Source organism: Camelina sativa, chromosome 4 (assembly GCF_000633955.1).
Source record: "Camelina sativa cultivar DH55 chromosome 4, Cs, whole genome shotgun sequence".
Classification (NCBI taxonomy): domain Eukaryota; kingdom Viridiplantae; phylum Streptophyta; class Magnoliopsida; order Brassicales; family Brassicaceae; genus Camelina; species Camelina sativa.
The window spans coordinates 14,080,621-14,099,073 of record NC_025688.1 but is presented as its reverse complement, the minus strand read 5'-3'; the positions used below and the strand labels follow the sequence as shown (position 1 = coordinate 14,099,073).

The 18,453-nt window shown below is 36.7% G+C and overlaps 4 protein-coding genes and 1 pseudogene across 4 annotated transcripts; 4 read left to right on the top strand and 1 right to left on the bottom strand.

Moving 5' to 3' along the window:
* Window positions 1,941-4,295, top strand: LOC104780498 (tubulin beta-2 chain-like). Its single transcript, XM_010505001.2, has 3 exons — window positions 1,941-2,448; window positions 2,556-2,825; window positions 3,369-4,295. Exons 1-3 carry the CDS (start codon window positions 2,055-2,057, stop codon window positions 4,052-4,054), a joined length of 1,350 nt encoding a protein of 449 aa, XP_010503303.1. The 5' UTR covers window positions 1,941-2,054; the 3' UTR covers window positions 4,055-4,295.
* On the top strand, window positions 4,805-7,124 carry LOC104783859. Its single transcript, XM_010508961.1, has 5 exons — window positions 4,805-5,086; window positions 5,171-5,787; window positions 5,896-6,067; window positions 6,166-6,579; window positions 6,714-7,124. The coding sequence occupies exons 1-5, from the start codon at window positions 4,805-4,807 to the stop codon at window positions 7,122-7,124; spliced, it is 1,896 nt and encodes a 631-aa protein (XP_010507263.1).
* LOC109132498 (uncharacterized protein At1g43920, Chloroplastic-like) lies at window positions 7,900-8,345 on the bottom strand. The gene is made up of 2 exons (XM_019244127.1): window positions 8,187-8,345; window positions 7,900-8,121 (listed from the first exon to the last, which is right to left on the bottom strand). The coding sequence occupies exons 1-2, from the start codon at window positions 8,343-8,345 to the stop codon at window positions 7,900-7,902; spliced, it is 381 nt and encodes a 126-aa protein (XP_019099672.1).
* LOC104783858 lies at window positions 8,881-9,994 on the top strand (annotated as a pseudogene).
* On the top strand, window positions 17,728-18,441 carry LOC109132497 (putative F-box protein At3g47150; the record flags this gene model as incomplete). Its single annotated transcript, XM_019244126.1, has 1 exon — window positions 17,728-18,441. A coding segment is annotated over exon 1 (714 nt), but the record flags the coding sequence as incomplete, so codon positions are not given.

Genomic DNA, 18,453 nt, shown 5'->3' with positions numbered 1-18,453 from the left:
ATTTTAAAAGAATACGATAAAAAAAATTAAAAATTACAAAAATACTCTTATAGAATTAGAAGGCCTAGTATATTGCAATGCACGATTGTATATAATTTTTTCCTTTATAGATTCAAAACGATTTTTAAAAAACAAATATATTTAAAATATTGAATTATATGGCAGAATGAGTTATGCTCATTATAACAGGTGGCATGTAAATGTATAAGATTTTTTTTTTTTGACAATTTTTTTCTTTTTGACAATGTAAATGTACAAGATTATACGATGAGATTATTTAAATAAGCTTTGATACCTCTAAATATTTGCAAAATTGATTATGAAACTTTATCATGGTTACACACATTTGGAATTCCATTTGATGTGAACTCAGTCTTGACCACTATTTGCAATAGTATAATCAACTTAATCCATAAAAATTTACTATAAAATATTTTGGTGTTTAAAACATATTACATAATTATAATTATATTAAAAAATTTAAGAACAATATTGTACCACACATAGTTATAAAACTGAAGTTTATCCGGCACAGTATTATGAAAGATTTAATAAAATTAAAAACTATAAAAAAGAAGATCTTAAACAAAATAAGATCTTTTTTCTTTCTGCAATAATATTATCTATTTTAAAATATAAATTTTAATTTTAAATCTTAAAAAAATACTTTATTTTGTCGGACGGATCATAATATGTCACTATAATATTAAAAAAATGCCAAATATATTAAAACAAAATATGACAAAACTAATCATTATTTAACAAAAAAATATAACATATATCTACATATATATTATTACTCATAAAATAATATTTATTTTGCTTTAAAGAAAAATACAGATTACAAAAGTATGTTTTACAGTGGTATTTAATTCTTGTTGTAAGACATACATTATTGAAATTATAGCATAACATATATAAATAACTATAATTATAAAAAAATATCATAAGATATAAACTAACACAACATATAATTTTTTTATTTTAAAATACAGATATACAAAATTTCTATATAGAATAAAGTCCATTTCTTTTTATTGTTTTTATAGAGTTCAAATTTTATCTTATATCACTTGTCATATTTTATTTACGATGTAAATTATGAAATAAATTTTATTTTGTCTCTTACTTTTGTCTTATTATTTGTCTAATTTTTGTTTTATATCTAATAAAATAATGTACTAACAAATGGTGAAATAGAAAATTTAATTGTTTTCTATGGAATTATTTAATATGAAACGGAGCTGGACAGCGGACTACAATCTCATACTCCCTTTTCATCAAAACAATTTTTCAAAAACCCCTCAATGGTAAAAAGATAATATTACCCTTAATAAAGGTTGTTAAAGGTTAATACTGTATAATTAAACCAGTAAGTGTTCAACGAAAAACACAGTAGCTCAGTGGTTGCGAGTTCCATGCGCACGTGCGCGCGCCCAGGATTCGAATCCCACTATGCGGGGTATAACTAGGTACAACTAGAGTGCAACAGGTACAACTAGGGTGTTTGATTTTTATTTAAAAATTGTTAGAGAGCTAGTTTTGTCCTTTCATCAAAGAAGAAAGGTATGGGTACAACTAGGAAGCAACGGGTACAATTAGGGTGCAACGGATATAACTAGGGTGCAACATGTACAACTAGGGTATTTGATTTTTGTTTAAAAATTATTAGAGAAGTAATTTCATCTTTTCATTGAAGAAAAGAATATGTAAAATTAAAGTAGATGTGTAAAAAAAAATTCTTCGGATATGGACAAAATAGAATTAAATCTGCTATACAGTAAGTAATATTTTAAATTTGTTAGAAAAAACGTGTCATTTTAAATTTCAAAAAAAACAAATACTATATTCAGCGAAATATCAAATTAGGGAAAAATATATAATTACCCATTAAATCTTTCTATATAAAAATCACTCCTCTTCTCACTTCACTCACTCTTCTTCACATTTTCCGAAAAAACCCTAAATCACGCTCCTTCCTCTCCGGGTTTCGATTCTCGAAATCTCGAAACCTTTTCAATCTCTCTATTCTATCTCGCTTCCTTATTGCGAAAATGCGTGAGATCCTTCACATCCAAGGTGGTCAATGCGGTAACCAGATCGGTGCCAAGTTCTGGGAAGTGGTTTGCGCCGAGCACGGCATAGATCCAACCGGTAGGTACACCGGAGACTCAGATCTACAACTTGAGCGGATCAATGTTTACTACAACGAAGCTAGTTGCGGTAGATTCGTTCCTCGTGCTGTGCTTATGGATTTGGAGCCAGGAACCATGGATAGTCTCAGATCTGGACCGTATGGTCAAACCTTCCGTCCTGATAACTTCGTTTTCGGTCAGTCTGGTGCTGGTAACAACTGGGCGAAAGGACATTACACTGAAGGAGCTGAGCTAATTGATTCGGTACTCGATGTTGTTCGTAAGGAAGCTGAGAACTGTGACTGCTTGCAAGGTAAAAATTTCGCTAGATCTGTTCGATTTTAGGGTTGATTTTGCTTTCGTTGAAGTGTTTTTGGTGTTGTTGGGACTCTGAACTGTGGGGATTTTTGTTGTTTGTAGGGTTTCAGGTTTGTCATTCGTTGGGAGGAGGAACTGGATCTGGTATGGGAACACTTTTGATTTCCAAGATCCGTGAAGAGTACCCAGATCGAATGATGCTTACATTCTCGGTGTTCCCTTCGCCTAAGGTTTCTGACACCGTTGTTGAGCCTTACAACGCTACTTTGTCTGTTCATCAGCTTGTTGAGAATGCAGATGAGTGCATGGTTCTTGATAATGAGGCCTTGTACGATATTTGCTTCAGGACTCTGAAACTCACAACACCTAGCTGTAAGTCCTTTTATGATTAATGGTCGCATTGATACTGTTCTTTAAAGTTTTAGATCAGTTGATTCCTCTGTTTTCTCTATGAGATGCCTTCTGTTGTATGGTTGATATGCATTGTCTAGATGTTGAACATGATTTGGTCATTGTTTCGTATCAGAATTGATTTGTTACTGTTTTCAATGGTTTGTTCTGGCCTACTTACCTCCAGTGTTTTGTGTTATTGGTTCTGTTTAATGCTCCCTGGTTGTCTGCGTCTATGGCATCACTACATACAAATCCTTATTCCTTATACTGCTATTCTCTAATCTTCTTGGTATCATACTTTCTTGTTAAGTGTCCTGTATATATCCGGTACTTCTTGTAACATAAGGGATTTGCTGTATATAAGAGCTTGATTGTCAAACTGATTTTTATGATTGTGAAAGTGTACTGTCTGCTTTCTTATATACTTGTTTTCTGTTATGCTCTTGTTTTAATATGCTTGTGCTGAGAAGTGTCTATATGGCTAGAAGGACACTTACTTACATCTTTATTCTCTGTCTGCAGTTGGTGACTTGAACCATTTGATCTCTGCTACAATGTCTGGTGTCACATGCTGTTTGAGATTCCCTGGTCAGCTCAACTCTGACCTCCGTAAGCTTGCTGTGAATCTTATCCCATTCCCTCGTCTTCACTTCTTCATGGTGGGTTTTGCTCCTCTCACCTCAAGAGGGTCTCAGCAGTACCGTTCCCTCACAGTCCCTGAGCTCACCCAGCAAATGTGGGATTCCAAGAACATGATGTGTGCTGCTGACCCAAGACACGGACGCTACCTCACAGCCTCTGCCATGTTCCGTGGCAAGATGAGCACAAAAGAAGTTGACGAGCAGATGCTGAACGTGCAGAACAAGAACTCTTCCTACTTTGTTGAGTGGATCCCCAACAATGTCAAATCAACAGTCTGTGACATCCCACCTACTGGTCTAAAGATGGCTTCCACTTTCATTGGCAACTCAACATCGATTCAAGAGATGTTCAGGCGTGTGAGTGAGCAGTTCACAGCAATGTTCAGGAGAAAGGCTTTCTTGCATTGGTACACAGGTGAAGGAATGGACGAGATGGAGTTCACAGAAGCTGAGAGCAACATGAACGACCTTGTTTCAGAGTACCAGCAATACCAAGACGCAACTGCAGATGAAGAAGGTGAGTACGAGGATGAGGAAGAAGGAGAATACCAACAGGAGGAGTACTGAGCAAGTGTTACCCCCTTTAACCAAACCAATTTAGTCATTTGCTTATCTTTTTTCTTTTCTTGTTCTTTTAAAAATGAAAACCTCAACTACCAGTTGCAGGTTTTTAGGGCTTGTATTGACAACTCTGGATCCTTTTAGTCTTATGGTGTGTTGTTTGTGTACTTTTTGTTCTTAATTTTGGTCCTATTTTCCTCTTTCGTTTGAATCTTCTATTAATCAATGTCTTAGCCATGTTTGTTTTCTTCTTCTTTTTTTTTTGAAGATTTATAAACCAAAATTATGATTAAAATACCCCAAAATAGAATAGAAAATGGGAAAAATGTCATTAAAATCACGAACTTTCAAATTGTGGCCATTTTAATCACGAATTTTAGGTAAGACCATTAAAAACATGAACTTCTGTTGACTTACCATTTTAATCATCATATTTTTGTTGACCACGACGAAAAGATTATGTCGTTAAATCCCGAAACGGAGCAATTAGCCGGCGTTAAGAGATCGTTAATCCGCTTAATGGAGGTACAAAACGACACCGTTTGAACCAGAGCAAACCCGATAGAAAAACCCCAAATCAAAAATCCAATCCCTAATTCTCTCTTTCAAAATCCCTAATTCCTTAATAATCGATTTTTCTCCAATCGATTTCTCAATCCCAAATGCCGAAAGTTAGAAACAAAGGTGTGATATTGTTTGTTGGAGCTCCACCAGAAGAGGAATAACTAAGTTTAATTGAGGCTCCTCGAGTTGAAGATGGAGTTGAATCTGTTGTTAGAGATAAAGGAAAGAGTGGTGGGGCTTCACGTCGGCGTGGAAAACGTAAAAAATAGAAGTGATGAAGATGACAAAGTGGAGGCTCCAGTTGAGCACGACAGTGAAGATGACTGCGCGGTGTATGGAGATGAGGATTGCAATGATGTTGATGATGCAGTTGGTGGTGGAAATGACGAAGCTAATGTCGAAGAAGCTAATGTCGAAGAATCGGCTCTCGAAGAAGTGGCTAACTTAAACATTGAACATGATTTCCCAGAGATGGTTAGAACAAAGGAAGGTGGTTCTGATTCCGACAGTGGGGATGATATATGGGACGATGACAAGCTACCGGATCCTTTGTCGTAGGACGACGAAGACGAGATTGAAGAAGAAGACAAAGATGAGGCAGCTCCTAAAGATTGGTCTGATCCAGAGTCTTTGCTAGCGGTGGAGAAAAGATACAACTCTCCCGAAGACTTCAAGCTTGCCGTGTTGATGTACTCGTTGAAGACAAGGTATGATATTAAACTCTATCGGTCCAATGCTTTCTTGGTTGGTGCAAAGTGTTGCTACGTTGATGAGAATGGTGTTCTGTGTCCTTGGAGAGTGTATTGCTCATATGAGAAGAGGAAGCATAAGATGCAAATTAGAGTGTATGTAAATGAGCATGTATGTGTTAGGTCAGGGTATTCAAAGATGTTGAAGAGGTCTTCTATAGCTTTCTTGTTTGACAAAAGGCTTAGAGTAAATCCGAAGTTTACAAAATACGAGATGGCTGCTGAGATTAAGAGAGAGTATAACTTAGAAGTAACTCCAGATCAGTGTGCAAAGGCGAAGACCAAGGTGATGAGTGCAAGAAAGGCTAGTCATGAATCACAATTTGCAAGAATATGGGATTATCAAGCGGAGGTATTGAATCAGAACCCTGGCTCAGAATTTGAGATTGAGACAGCTCCAGGGCCAATGGTTGGAAGCAAACAAAGGTTTTTTCGGTTGTATATCTGTTTTAAAGCTCAAAAGGATACATGGAGAAAAACTTGTAGACTTATCACAAGAATAGATGAAGCTTTTTTAAAATGAGATATAAAAAGGCATGTTCTAGCTGCAGTTGGAAGGGATGGGGACAATAGGATTGTCCCTCTTGCTTGGACAGTTGTAGAAATAGAAAATGATGATAACTGGGACTGGTTATTGAGACATCTCTGTGCAAGTTTGGGTCTGGTTACAATGACACATCTAGCTCTAATTTCGGATAAACAATCGGTAAGTATGAGACTTTAATTTTTTTTTGTGGGTTTCATTTTGAGACTTGATTGACTGATACGAGACTTACACTTTGTTAAATTTGTTTTTGTTTGCAGGGTTTAGTTAAAGCGATCAGTAACATCCTTCCACACGCTGAGCATCGACAATGTGCAAAACACATAATGGATAACTGGAAGCGAGACAGCCACGACCAAGAACTACAACACATTTTTTGGAGGATAGCACGCAGCTACACCACAGGGCAGTTCAATGACAATATGGCAGAACTCAAGCGATACAATCCTCAAGCATACGCCTCTCTGCAACTTACAAATCCAATAACCTGGTCAAGAGCTTTTTTCAAGATTGGTACTTGCTGCAATGACAATCTTAACAATCTCAGTGATTCATTCAATAGGACTATTAGACAAGCCAGGAGAAAGCCTTTGCTGGATTTGCTTGAGGACATAAGAAGACAGTGCATGGTCAGAAATGCAAAGAGGTTTATCATAGCTGAGGTTGAAGACACGGTTCACAAAAAAAGCTCATGCAAAGATTGAAAAAGCAATTGCTGGAGCCCAATATTGCAAGAGATATATGGCCAGAAACAACATACATGAGGTATGGGAGAGTGGTGTAGGTTATAGTGTTGATATGGATGCAGGAAGTGGCAGATGGTTGGAATCCCATGTTCTCATGCTCAAGTGTGATTATAGGGAGAAAAGAGAAGGTTGAGGATAATGTCAACGACTACTACACAAAGAAAAAGTGGCGAGAGACATACCTTGATGGTATTAGGCTTGTGCAAGGGATGCCATTGTGGCCAAGATTGAATCGGTTGCCTGTATTTCCACCACCATGGAGAATGGGAAATCCCAGAAGGCCTTCTAACCATGATCGGAGGAAAGGAAGAAATGAATCTTTGTCTTCTTCAAACACCAAGAAGATGTCAAGGGCAAAAAGAATCATGACATGCTCTAACTGTCATCAAGAAGGCCACAACAAGCAAGCATGTAAAAATCCCACTGCCGTTAGTGTGCCAAAGAGACCAAGAGGAAGACCACGAAAATATTAGGTTTGTTCTGTTTGTTTTCCAGTTTTTAGCTTACAAAAATAAGTGTTTATTTCAGTTTTTTAACATACACTTGAATTAGGAACCACAAAGACAAGGATCTCAACCTCAACAAGAGTCTCAATCTCATCAAGTACCACAAGTATCTCAACCTCAACAAGAGTCTCAATCTCATCAAGTACCACAAGGATCACAAACTCATCAAGTACCACAAGAGTCTCAATCACATCAAGTACTACAAAGATCAATAGCACATGTTTCACACTCATCAAGAGCACACGTCTTAAGAGCACATGCATCAAGAGAACATGTGCAAGGACCACAACCACAAGGATCACAACCACAAGGATCACACGGAGAAGGATCACAAGGAGAAAGATCACAAAGACAAGGACCACCAGGAGAAGGATCACAACCACAAGGATCACAACCACAAGTACCACAAGGGTAAGGACTTGGTAGATTTGCATCATGGTTTGAGTGTTCCAGCTAGTTTTTGGGTTTGTTGTCTCGGATTTGTTTTGTTCACTCGGATTTGTTTTGTTGCATCAACTAGTTTTTTTGTTTTGTTACAGGACCAAAGTAAAAACTATCTATCTTGTCTCGGATTTGTTTTGTTTTGTTGAATCGGGTTTGTTATTTTTTGTTGTATCAAGTTTTTTGGTTTGTTGTCAAAACAAGTTCTATTTATCAATGCCCAAAACAACAAAGTCTTTCATTGCCAAACTACCATTACAAAGTCACATTACCACAAACACAAAACACATTACAAAAGACTCTAGTAACCAAGAACTAATTTCTGGTTTTTGGTTTTAAGAATAAAGATCACAATGGCAATGACACTAAAACAAAGACACACCAAGCAGAATGAGCTCATCAACTTCCATTTCTTATTGTCTCTTTTGATCAACATTCCATCTTCCTCCAGTTCTTCAATCCGAGCCTTCAAGTCTACAACCTCTTCGTATACACCTTCTTCAACCCATTTGAATAAATGGTCCTGAAAAACAAAAACTTGAATCAAAACTCGAAAACACACTAATTCAAAACAATTCTAATACATACATCTCCTCTGTTTGGACAGCGAAAGAAAGGTCTTCCTGGGTTTGCATGCGTGTTCGATGTGTAGAGAACAACATCTAAACCACAATGACACTTCGAGGGAACCCTATGGCATCCGCGGTCTCTGTTTTCACCACCCGATTGTCCAGAATTGCAACTCATATCTGTTGGATAAGAAGGAGAAAAGAGTTTTTGATTGGAGATAAGAACTGAGAAATCGATTGGGGAGAAAGTGAATTAGGGATTAGGGTTTTCGATTGGGGAAAATGAGAAATTAGGGATTGGATTTTTGATTTGGGGGTTTTTTATCGGGTCTGCTCTGGTTCAAACGGTGTCGTTTTGCACCTCCGTTAAGCGGATTAACGATCTCTTAATGCCAGCTAATTGCTCCGTTTCAGGATTTAACGACATGATCTTTTCGTCGTGGTCAACAAAAATATGGTGATTAAAATGATAAGTCAACGGAAGTTCATGTTTTTAATGACCTTATCTAAAGTTTGTGATTAAAATGACCACACTTTGAAAGTTCGTGATTTTATTGACATTTTTCCCAATAGAAAATTACCAACTTTAATTAGGTTAAGGTTAGGGTTTGCTAGGCCAATGAAGGTTTTAATATTTTAAGCTTCTACATCTTGTAAAAGACTATAAACTTTTTCATATATTATCTGACGGCACAACGACGCTGATCTATCCGATGACACCGATTTACATTCCTCTGGAACTTCAGATTAATACACTCTTAAGATTACCTGTGAAGTCTTTACTGAGATTTCGATGCGTCTCCAAGCTTTGGTCCTCTATCATCACCAGCCAAGATTTCCAAAAACGGCATTTATATCTTTGCTTCTTCCTCAGCTCATCGTCTTCTTATTGCTTTCGAGGACTTCAAAAGAGAAAATTTTCTGTTAGTCTCGTCGCCTAGCCCAAACGCATCTTTGTCTTCCTCTTCTTCATACTGTGTGCCCTACAAAGATCTGAACATAAGCAAATTTGATGGGAGCAGAGTGTTGTATAGTGCGGTTCGGGGATTGATATGTTTTAGCAGTAGTTCAAGGGTGGGGATTCGTAACCCCAGTACGGGAGAGGTGCATAGTTTTCCCCTGATAAAATTTAAAGATACGCGCTGCATGGACTATTATTTTGGGTACGATCCTGTTGGAGATCAATACAAAGTGCTTGCTGTTTATTGTTTGTTTGAGAGATCGGAGCACAAGGTTGTGGTATTGGGAGGAGAAGGAGGATGGAGAGATGCTCCATGTGCCACCTGTCGTCATATTGTTCGGACCATGGGGATGTATATGAACAGAACCATGTACTACGGGCCTGTAGGACGGACATCGATTCCAAGATTAATTCTATAATTGTGAGTTTTGGAAACGTTCAAGATCATCAAAGTACCCGTGGCTTATGAGAAGTTGTGGACTTGTCGCTCTGCCACCGATAAAATTCTGATCAACTACAGAGGTAAAATTGGTGTGGTTGAGAAACCTCGTAAGGGTAGTTTTCGAATGTGGGTTGTGGAAGATGCTGAGAAAGAGGATTGGTCTATGAACACTTTTCATTTACCCCAGTCTGCTGCTGGTATTGACTTCAACGTCAAGGGTACCTTTTACAACAGCGAGATTTGTCTAGTTCCAAAAGAATTGTCTGATCCGTTTCGTCTTTTCTTTTACAATTTGGAGACGAGTAGCATGAGAAGTGTCACAATTGAAGGACTGCCTATTTCCTAGTTCAAGACAAAGCCACTCCGTAATATTGTTGTGACTGTTTGGGATCATTATGAGAGCTTCAAGTCTTTAGAAACCTGAAGTTAGTTTCCGTGGGCTTTGAAAATAAATTTTACTTTTGGTAAGCACCACATGATTCCAAGGTTACATGTTTCAGTACTCATGGTCGAGCATATCCTTACGTTACAATGGTTTCTTCTTCTCTTCTTTACAATGTTGAAGACGCTAAGTGAATTATGAATCTGTGATCTTGTGGAATATGATTAGTGATTCTTTTAATTACTACAAATATGGTATTTTTTTCACACTGCAATATGATTCTGTTAAAAGTGTAATGAGTGCCCCTTTCCGAATCTTGTGTTTATGCCTCCAGTTTGGTTTGTTCGAGAATATGATCAACTATGCTCTTATAATTGGCAAAAATGATAGAGGCTACGTGTTAAGCAAGGTGGCGCAAAGCCGGTTACTGTAGAGAAGTTCGAGCATAGCTTGGATGTGCTCTAGTGCTAAGTAAGAAGGAAGTCCCTCCAAGAAGTGAACACAAGTGGAGTATAAAGGGGTTCTACTCGAATAAGCAGAGAAATACTGACCAATAATTGCAATCTAGTTTCAAAAGATGCAACAAAATTGAAAAAGAAAGGTCGACAAAGACAAAAAAAAAATCTATAACATAGAAAGAGAAATAAGCAAAATCATGAATCTTTGAAAACAACTCAACAAGCATCAATGTTGCGATACTGTTAATTACTAATTTTAGAACATTAACTTTGTATAATAAAATTAGGGAGATTCTCAAAAATAACACCAAAATAAGTTTTTTTTTCCAACTTAGCACGACATCTCTAAAATTCTAAAAATAGCACCAATTAATTATTCAAAATTAAGTCATAAATTCAAAATACTAAACTCCATCCTTCAAAACTATATCTAAATGTGAAATTGAAAACCCAAACCTAAAAAAAAAATTAAAATTAAAATTAATTTTAAATATTTTAATATGTTAAATAGTGCTATTTTTAGAAATTTTTGGAATGTGTGCTATAATTGTACATAAAACTTGTTTTAATGATATTTTAGGGTATTTCTCATAATATTATATATTTAAATCACTTTTCTTTTTATATTTTATTTGGATCTGTAAATTCATTGTAGTAAAAAATAGTGATTTAAATTGCTTTCTTATTAAAAATTATATTTTTTATAGAGAAAATACTCTTAAATAGCATACATCTAAGTGTTTCTTTAAAGGTTAGCACACACTCTAAAATATTCCAAAAGTAGCATTTTATCATTTTTGTTATCTCCTCTCCGAGGGAAGAAAGAAATGTATCCACCTCGTCTCATAAACACACACAGATTCAACTCCACCACTAAGCTGAATCAAGGAAAAAGATAATGAAGATCATTCCCATGGCGGCATTCCCATCGTTCACTCATAAAATCTCTCTCGCACTCTCCGTAATCATCCCTCCACCTCTACATATATCGTTGTCTACACGACAGAGATAGAATTGAGAATCACTCATTGTTCAATTGGTTTGTTAATTCTAGAAATAGGGTTTTGATGAGCTGATGTATCGTCTTTCAATTGTAGTTATTTTTAATCAACATCTCATAAATTTCCCAATTAAAAAGTTTTGAGAGGTCTTATATGGAGAAATGTCTTTGAATTTATTTATCTGTGAATTGTATTGTGTGCATATGTGTTTGGGTTTATTCGAAATCAAGGATCTGTCTCTAAGTTCCTTTCTAGATTTTTAGGGAAGAATGGAAATTTATTAGGAATAAGCTTGAAAGTTTGTGTTTTTTCAACATTGATCTACCAAAGATCAATTGGGTTCTGTTGTGTATCTTATGTTGATTTGAATTTGATCTTTTGAGAGTAGAAGCTATATGTCATGGAAGATAGAATTGAAGGTCAGACTCAACAGTTCTATGGGTTTAGAGTTGTGGATATGAGATAAGAAGGTAAAAAGAGTGTGGAGTGGGATTTGAATGATTGAAAATGGGATTGTGATCTCTGTATCGCTATGCAATTAAAATAATGGTAGTAGTGAAACGTTGGACTTCAGTTTTTTTCCTATAGGGAACTCCTTGAACAGCTCCTTGTCATGCTCTGATGAAGGGAATGATATTGAGTTAATGGCCAGAAATACATGAGACATTGAGAAGAAGAGGAGAGTTGTTGAGGCAACAATGGTGGTGGTGATACTCATGTTTAATAATCATTTTGGCTTGTAGTTCGTCAATTATAGAGTGGGATAGTAATGCTGATGAGGCGGAGTACAATGGTGGAGGATCTTATGGTTCTATTCATCACGTTTTTGAGATTTCTGGATATTTAGGAAAGCTTCCTAAAGTTCAAGAAAGTCTTCCTAAATATTATAAAACCCTTCCTAAACATTATGAAATCCTTCCTAAATTTTGAAAAATGAGTTTTTTTTTCTATGTTTTTCCTTAATGTATGAGCTTGGTTCTCTTGTTATAAATAATGATAGGAATAAGAAGCTTCATATAATCTTTCAACCATTGTGTTATAAAGACTATCCTGAACTTCAAGGAGACGTTCATGAATATTAATTCTTCCTAAATTTGAATAAATGTGTTCCTAAATCTTTTTTTTTTGTGGGTTTTGCTTCAATGTATCAAATATTAGAAGATTAGTCCATTAGGAAGGGGTGATGATTTCATTTTTATGCATATTCGGATGTTAGTATATCTAAACTTTTTTTATGAAAGTCATCATGAAATTCAAAGAATATTTCCTTAGTTTCATACAATCCTTCCCAAATTTCATTTAGTCCTTCCTTATTTTCATATAACCCTTCTTGAAGTTCAATCACATGACATTGTTATGATGCAGAAACATAATACAAGTACCAAAATAATCTAAAAAAAGATACAACATGGTATTAGTAATAAGACAACCGAGTTTTTTTAAATAAAATGTTGTATTTGGGCAAGGTTCAAGTAAACATGCTTCAGATTTATTATTAGTTAGCATCTAAATCTAACTACATAAAGATAAATGCTTAACTAATGATGCATGCTAGGCCTAACTCAACAGAATTAACCACAGTCTTATAAACACCCAATGCAGCCTCAATTTCCTTGTTACTCGAATAACCATTAAACAAAAGGTGAAAGCATCTGGTACAAACCTCTGATCTTTCATTTCCTTCAAAACATTCTATGAATCTTTCACCATCTCAGCTTTAAAACAGTCTCTTACGCTAAGTGTTGAGCGTAATAAGACTCGTTCAGTGTCATTCGCTTTCATACTTTCTCTCACCATAAAACTCTTTTTTAGATTCCCAAGTTTACAATCCATCAATCAACGTGTTATATGTTATCAGAGAGGGCAAAGTATTCTTACAAGCATTTCGTCGGACAACTGCTGTGTGTCCTTCATCCTATTCGCTTTCCACAACCCATCGATAGGAAACATTGTAAGCAAACACATTGGGAGAGATTCGATCATGCTTCATCTGATTAAACAACTCTAAACCCTTACCTACATTATATCGCTCAATTTCACGACTGCTTGAATTGCTTACTCATACATGAACTTGCTTGGACAAATCAACAAAGGGAGAACGCCACAAACTGTTTCAATTTGATTATGCTGGAGGAGAAGTCGGAGATTTTGTAGCTTACCATGACTTTATATGAACTTCTCCTCTTGAAGTTAACTAGAATCTAGTACTCGTTAGATTCAATAAACATCGAAAAGGTGGAAGAGAAGCTTACGAGAAAATTAAACATGGTGTAGACTCACTAGTTTCAATCGGACAAAGGAATCAGACCTATGAATTGAATCCAGATCCCATAATCGAGAATCGAGATTCACATCCATAATAAAAATCAAGCTTGCCTTGTGTTTAAAATCTGAGATTGAAGAAGCGTTGCAACGAGAGAGGAGAAGCTTTTCACTGGGAAGGAAGGAAACTTTTTAGTTTTAAGTAGAAGAAAGATGACGATTGCTGCGTTTTTTTTTTTTTTTAAACATCTGCTTTGATTTAATTTGCTTGTAAGAGGTTACAATGTAAGGCTGATACAATGAAGCTTGGAACATATAAATGGAAATGATAAGTAGTATTATGTGGAATAGGTGTTTTCGCCAACAAATCTGCAGGTTGATTTGATTTCCTTGATGTCCACTTGAATAAAACCTCTCTGAATTTTCCTTTCCAGTGTATTATGTCTCGAAGCCAGTTGTACACTCCAAAGTTGAGTTTGGTACCTTCCAGAAGAGCTATTATATCCTGGTTATCTCCTTCAAAAATGATTCGTCGATATCCTCTTGACCAGGCGTAGCAGTGCTTGTAGTTCACTTTCAAGTGTCGATGTCATTGTTGATCCATGTGATTGTCCTGCTCCCATATATATACCTTCATGATCTCGATATATTCATCCAGCTTTTGTTTGGTGATTATGTGATGAAAACGAGCCATCATAGTTGCACTTAATCCAGTCAGCAGGGGGTTTGCTCCATCTCTCTATAGAAAAATCTTGAGTACTTGTATATCTAGGGTTGTAGTTCATCTGTAAACTCTGAATGTATTCTTGCCCTGTTTCCCATTCTGAAACATCATTCCTCGCCATCTTCAGGGACAAATACCATGTCAAGTCTTTTTTGTTGGAACACTAGATGGTTTCTACTCTTTCATAGTCGCCATAGGATCCAAATGGCAACTTGAGTAAAACGATGGTGCTCTTTGTTTAGTAGAGTAGATAATATAAGATCTATCTTCTCCTCCACCGTAACTCGATCATCAAAAAGACATTGATGTGAAAATCCTAAAGCTCGCCAAACCTGTTGTGCGTAGAAACAATCGAAAAAGAGATGTTGTACTGTTTTTTCTTCCTGACAACAACGTCTACATTGTGAATGTCAGCTGATATGTCTCCTCTTTAGTGTATCTCCTACAGACAAAGCACCTGATAGAAGTCTCCATAAAAAGTGTTTTATCTTCGGAGCAGTATTAATTTTCCAAATCTTAGCTTTGATCAATGGATTTCCTGGTGGTGGGTGTACGTTTGTATCTCTATTTAGTTGAGTCGCCAACCAGTACCCTGATTTAACTGTGTAGAGTCCATCAAGATTATAGTGCCATCCTAAGATGTCATGAGTCGCTGTGGGACATAGCTTGATATTTAGTATGAGATCAACATCTGACTCCACCACTAAGCCTCGAATTTTAGCTTCATTCCATCCTCTTCCATTCTCTAGAATCCAGTCTTTTATTTGGCTTGGTCGAGGATTTGCAGTCTTTGGTTGTGGTGCACGAGGAGGGTGACATGGTAACCATGGGTCTAGCCACGCATTAATATCCGAACCATTACCTATCATAAATCGTAATCCTTGTTTCAAGAGATCCCAACCTTGTAGCAGAGATTTCCAAACAAAGGATGATTTCCGTTTTGGAGTCGCATTGAGGATATTAATATTTGAGAAATATCTACTCTTTAGGATCTTCGCCATTAAACATTGTGGGTGCTGCATTATCCTCCAGACTTGCTTTCCTAGCAATGCCAAGTTGAACTGTTCAACATCTCTGAATCCCATACCGCCATCTTTCTTAGTTAGTCCCATCCTCTTCCAATTAAACCAGTGCATTCCTTTACGGTTTTCTTCATTACTCCACCAGTACTTAGCCATAATGCTGTTTATTTCTTCGCATGTTTCCTTTGGGAACTTGAAAATGTTCATTGAGTAAAATGGATATGCAAGAGCAATCGACTTGAGTAGTACCTATTTGCCGCCTAATGATAGGTATCTCTTACTCCATCCTTGTGTTTTACCTCTGACCCGATCAGTAATGTATTTGAACATCTCAACCTTTTTTTGTTTAACTTCTTCTGGTAGACCAAGATATTTGCCTCCACCTCCTTCATTGTGGATGCCTAGTATGTGTCGCATGCGGGTTTTGATCTGTGCTCTAACTCGGCTTCCAAAAGTAATTGATGATTTTTTGAGATTAACTGCTTGACCTGATATCTTCTCATATGTGTTCAGCACTTCAGTTATAGCTTTACACGATTTGTCGTTTGCTAATGTGAAAAACAAAGAGTCATCAGTGAAAAGTAGGTGAGTGATTGTTGGACCATGATCACTCACTTTCATGCCTTGAAGTCTTCTGTTGGAAGCAGCTTGCATCATCATATGTGATAGCACCTCAGCACATAGTATGAACTGATAAGGTGATAATGGATCACCTTGTCTTATGCCTCTGCTTGGAGTTATTGATCCCTTTGGTGTCTCATTTATCAAGATTGAATATCCAACTGTTGTCACACATTGCATTACCCACTGAATCCATTTGTAATCAAAACCCATATGCTGCATAACCTGCTTCAAAAAGCTCCATTCTAATCTATCATAAGCTTTAGTGATGTCTGTTTTGATGGCCATATAGGATTTGGACTGTCGCTTTCTGACCTTTAGAGCATGAAACATTTCGTGTGCTATGATGTTGTTATCTGTAATCATTCGACCTGGGATGAAGGCTGCTTGATTCTCTGATATAATGCCTGACAGATGCATCTTTAGTCTGTTGACCAAGATCTTTGAAATTATTTTATAGCTGACATTACAGAGAGCTATTGGTCGGAACTCCATCATTGATGTAGGTGATTCAGTCTTTGTTATAAGGCATAGGTTCGTGTGGTTTTGGGAAAGATCCAACAGCCCTGACTTGAAAAAATTCTCTACTGCCAATATTACCGTTGGACTAACTTCATTCCAAAACTGCTGATAAAAAGCTGCTGAAAAACTTCATTCCAAAACTGCTGATAAAAAGCTGCTGAAAAGCCATCTGGTCCCAGAGCTCTGTGATGATCCATGTTAAAAACTGCTTGTCTAATTTCCTCCTGGCTCACATCTCGTGTTAGATCAGCATTTATAGCCTCTGTTACTTTTGGTTGAAAGTCTCTTAATATTTGTTCTTGTAAGGACACCTGAGGAGCAGATGACTTGTACAGGTCTTGGAAGTACTCAATTGCGGCTGACGAGATAACATTATCACCATTGTGTAGAGTTCCATCATTGTCTACAATGGAAATGATCTTGTTCCGTGCTTTCCTGGTTTTTGTCACAGTGTGAAAAAATTTTGTGTTTTTGTCACCCTCATGCATCCATCGATTTCTGCTTCTTTGTTGCCAAAAAATCTCCTTATCTATGTAAGCTTGATTAAGATCCCGCTTGAGTTGGTTTCGTTCCATTAGTGTGGAAGCTCCTGATGTAATGGCCTTATCTAATTGATGTCTGATGACTTGAATTCTTTCCTCTGCATTAGTTTTGTATCCTCTCTTCCATTGAGATATCTTGCGTCTGCAGTTACCAACTCTGTCCGTAAGAGAAATATCATCACCCTGTCTCCTTACGATGTTATTCCAGTCTTGAACTAATGAATTTCTGAAACCCGGTTTATGCTGCGTTTTATTTATTTTTTTAATATATTTCTCTGTTTTATTATTTTTAATAATAATTCTCCAAAATATTAAATTGTGTTAAATTTGAACATATGTGTACTAGTTTTGGAAAAAAAAATATATTGGTGCTATCTTTGGAAATTGCTCTTTCTATATACTTTATTAAGTAGTTTTGTAATCCGTCTATTTTGAGAATTTTAGTTTAATGTATATATTTTTAATACAATTTTCAACACGTACAAATCTTACATATACACGCAAATTCCAATTTGGTTTAGGGTTTGTTAAAATTTTGTTTTTTCTTGTATTATTCTGTAGGGTTTTTATATCTACAAAGCCATCGAACTTGAATCTAATCTTTAGACTTCTTAAAGAAGACAATGAAGTTGTGTTTTCGGAAACACAGAAGGAGGTTTAAGCAAGTCTCCAGTCCGAATCCGACACCGCACTACATTCCTCTCGATCTCCAGGTTGAAACACTCTTAAGGTTGCCTGTCAAGTCTTTATTGAGATTTCAATGCGTCTCCAAGCTTTGGTCCTCTATCATCACCAGCCAAGATTTCAGAAACCGGCAATTAAACTTTGCTGCTTCCTCAGCTCCTCGTCTCCTCATCACTTTCGCCAAGGTTTACGGAAAAGAGCTCCTGTTATTCTCGTTACCTTACCCAACCGCATCTTCCTCTTCATCTTCTTCATGTTGTGTACCATACAAAGATTTGAGCATACTCAAACTCCATGGGAGAAAGGTGTACAATGCGGCTCGTGGCTTGATATGCGTTGGAACTACACAGAGGGTGGCGATATGTAACCCGGCCACTTGGAAGGTCCATGTTTTCCCCCGAATCATATTCGAAAATATTCCTCGTGATGGTGAACCGCCTTCCATCTATTTTTTAGGGTACGATCCTGTTGGAGATCAATACAAAGTGCTCGCGGTTGATAGATCGCGTTTGAGATTAAAGCACCAGGTTGTGGTATTGGGAGGAGAAACAGTTAATTGGAGAGCGGCTCCATGTGTTGCATGTCCTCATGTTGCTAAAACATGGGCATTGTATATGAACGGAACACTCTACTACGGGGCTATCAGGACGGACCTAAATGATATT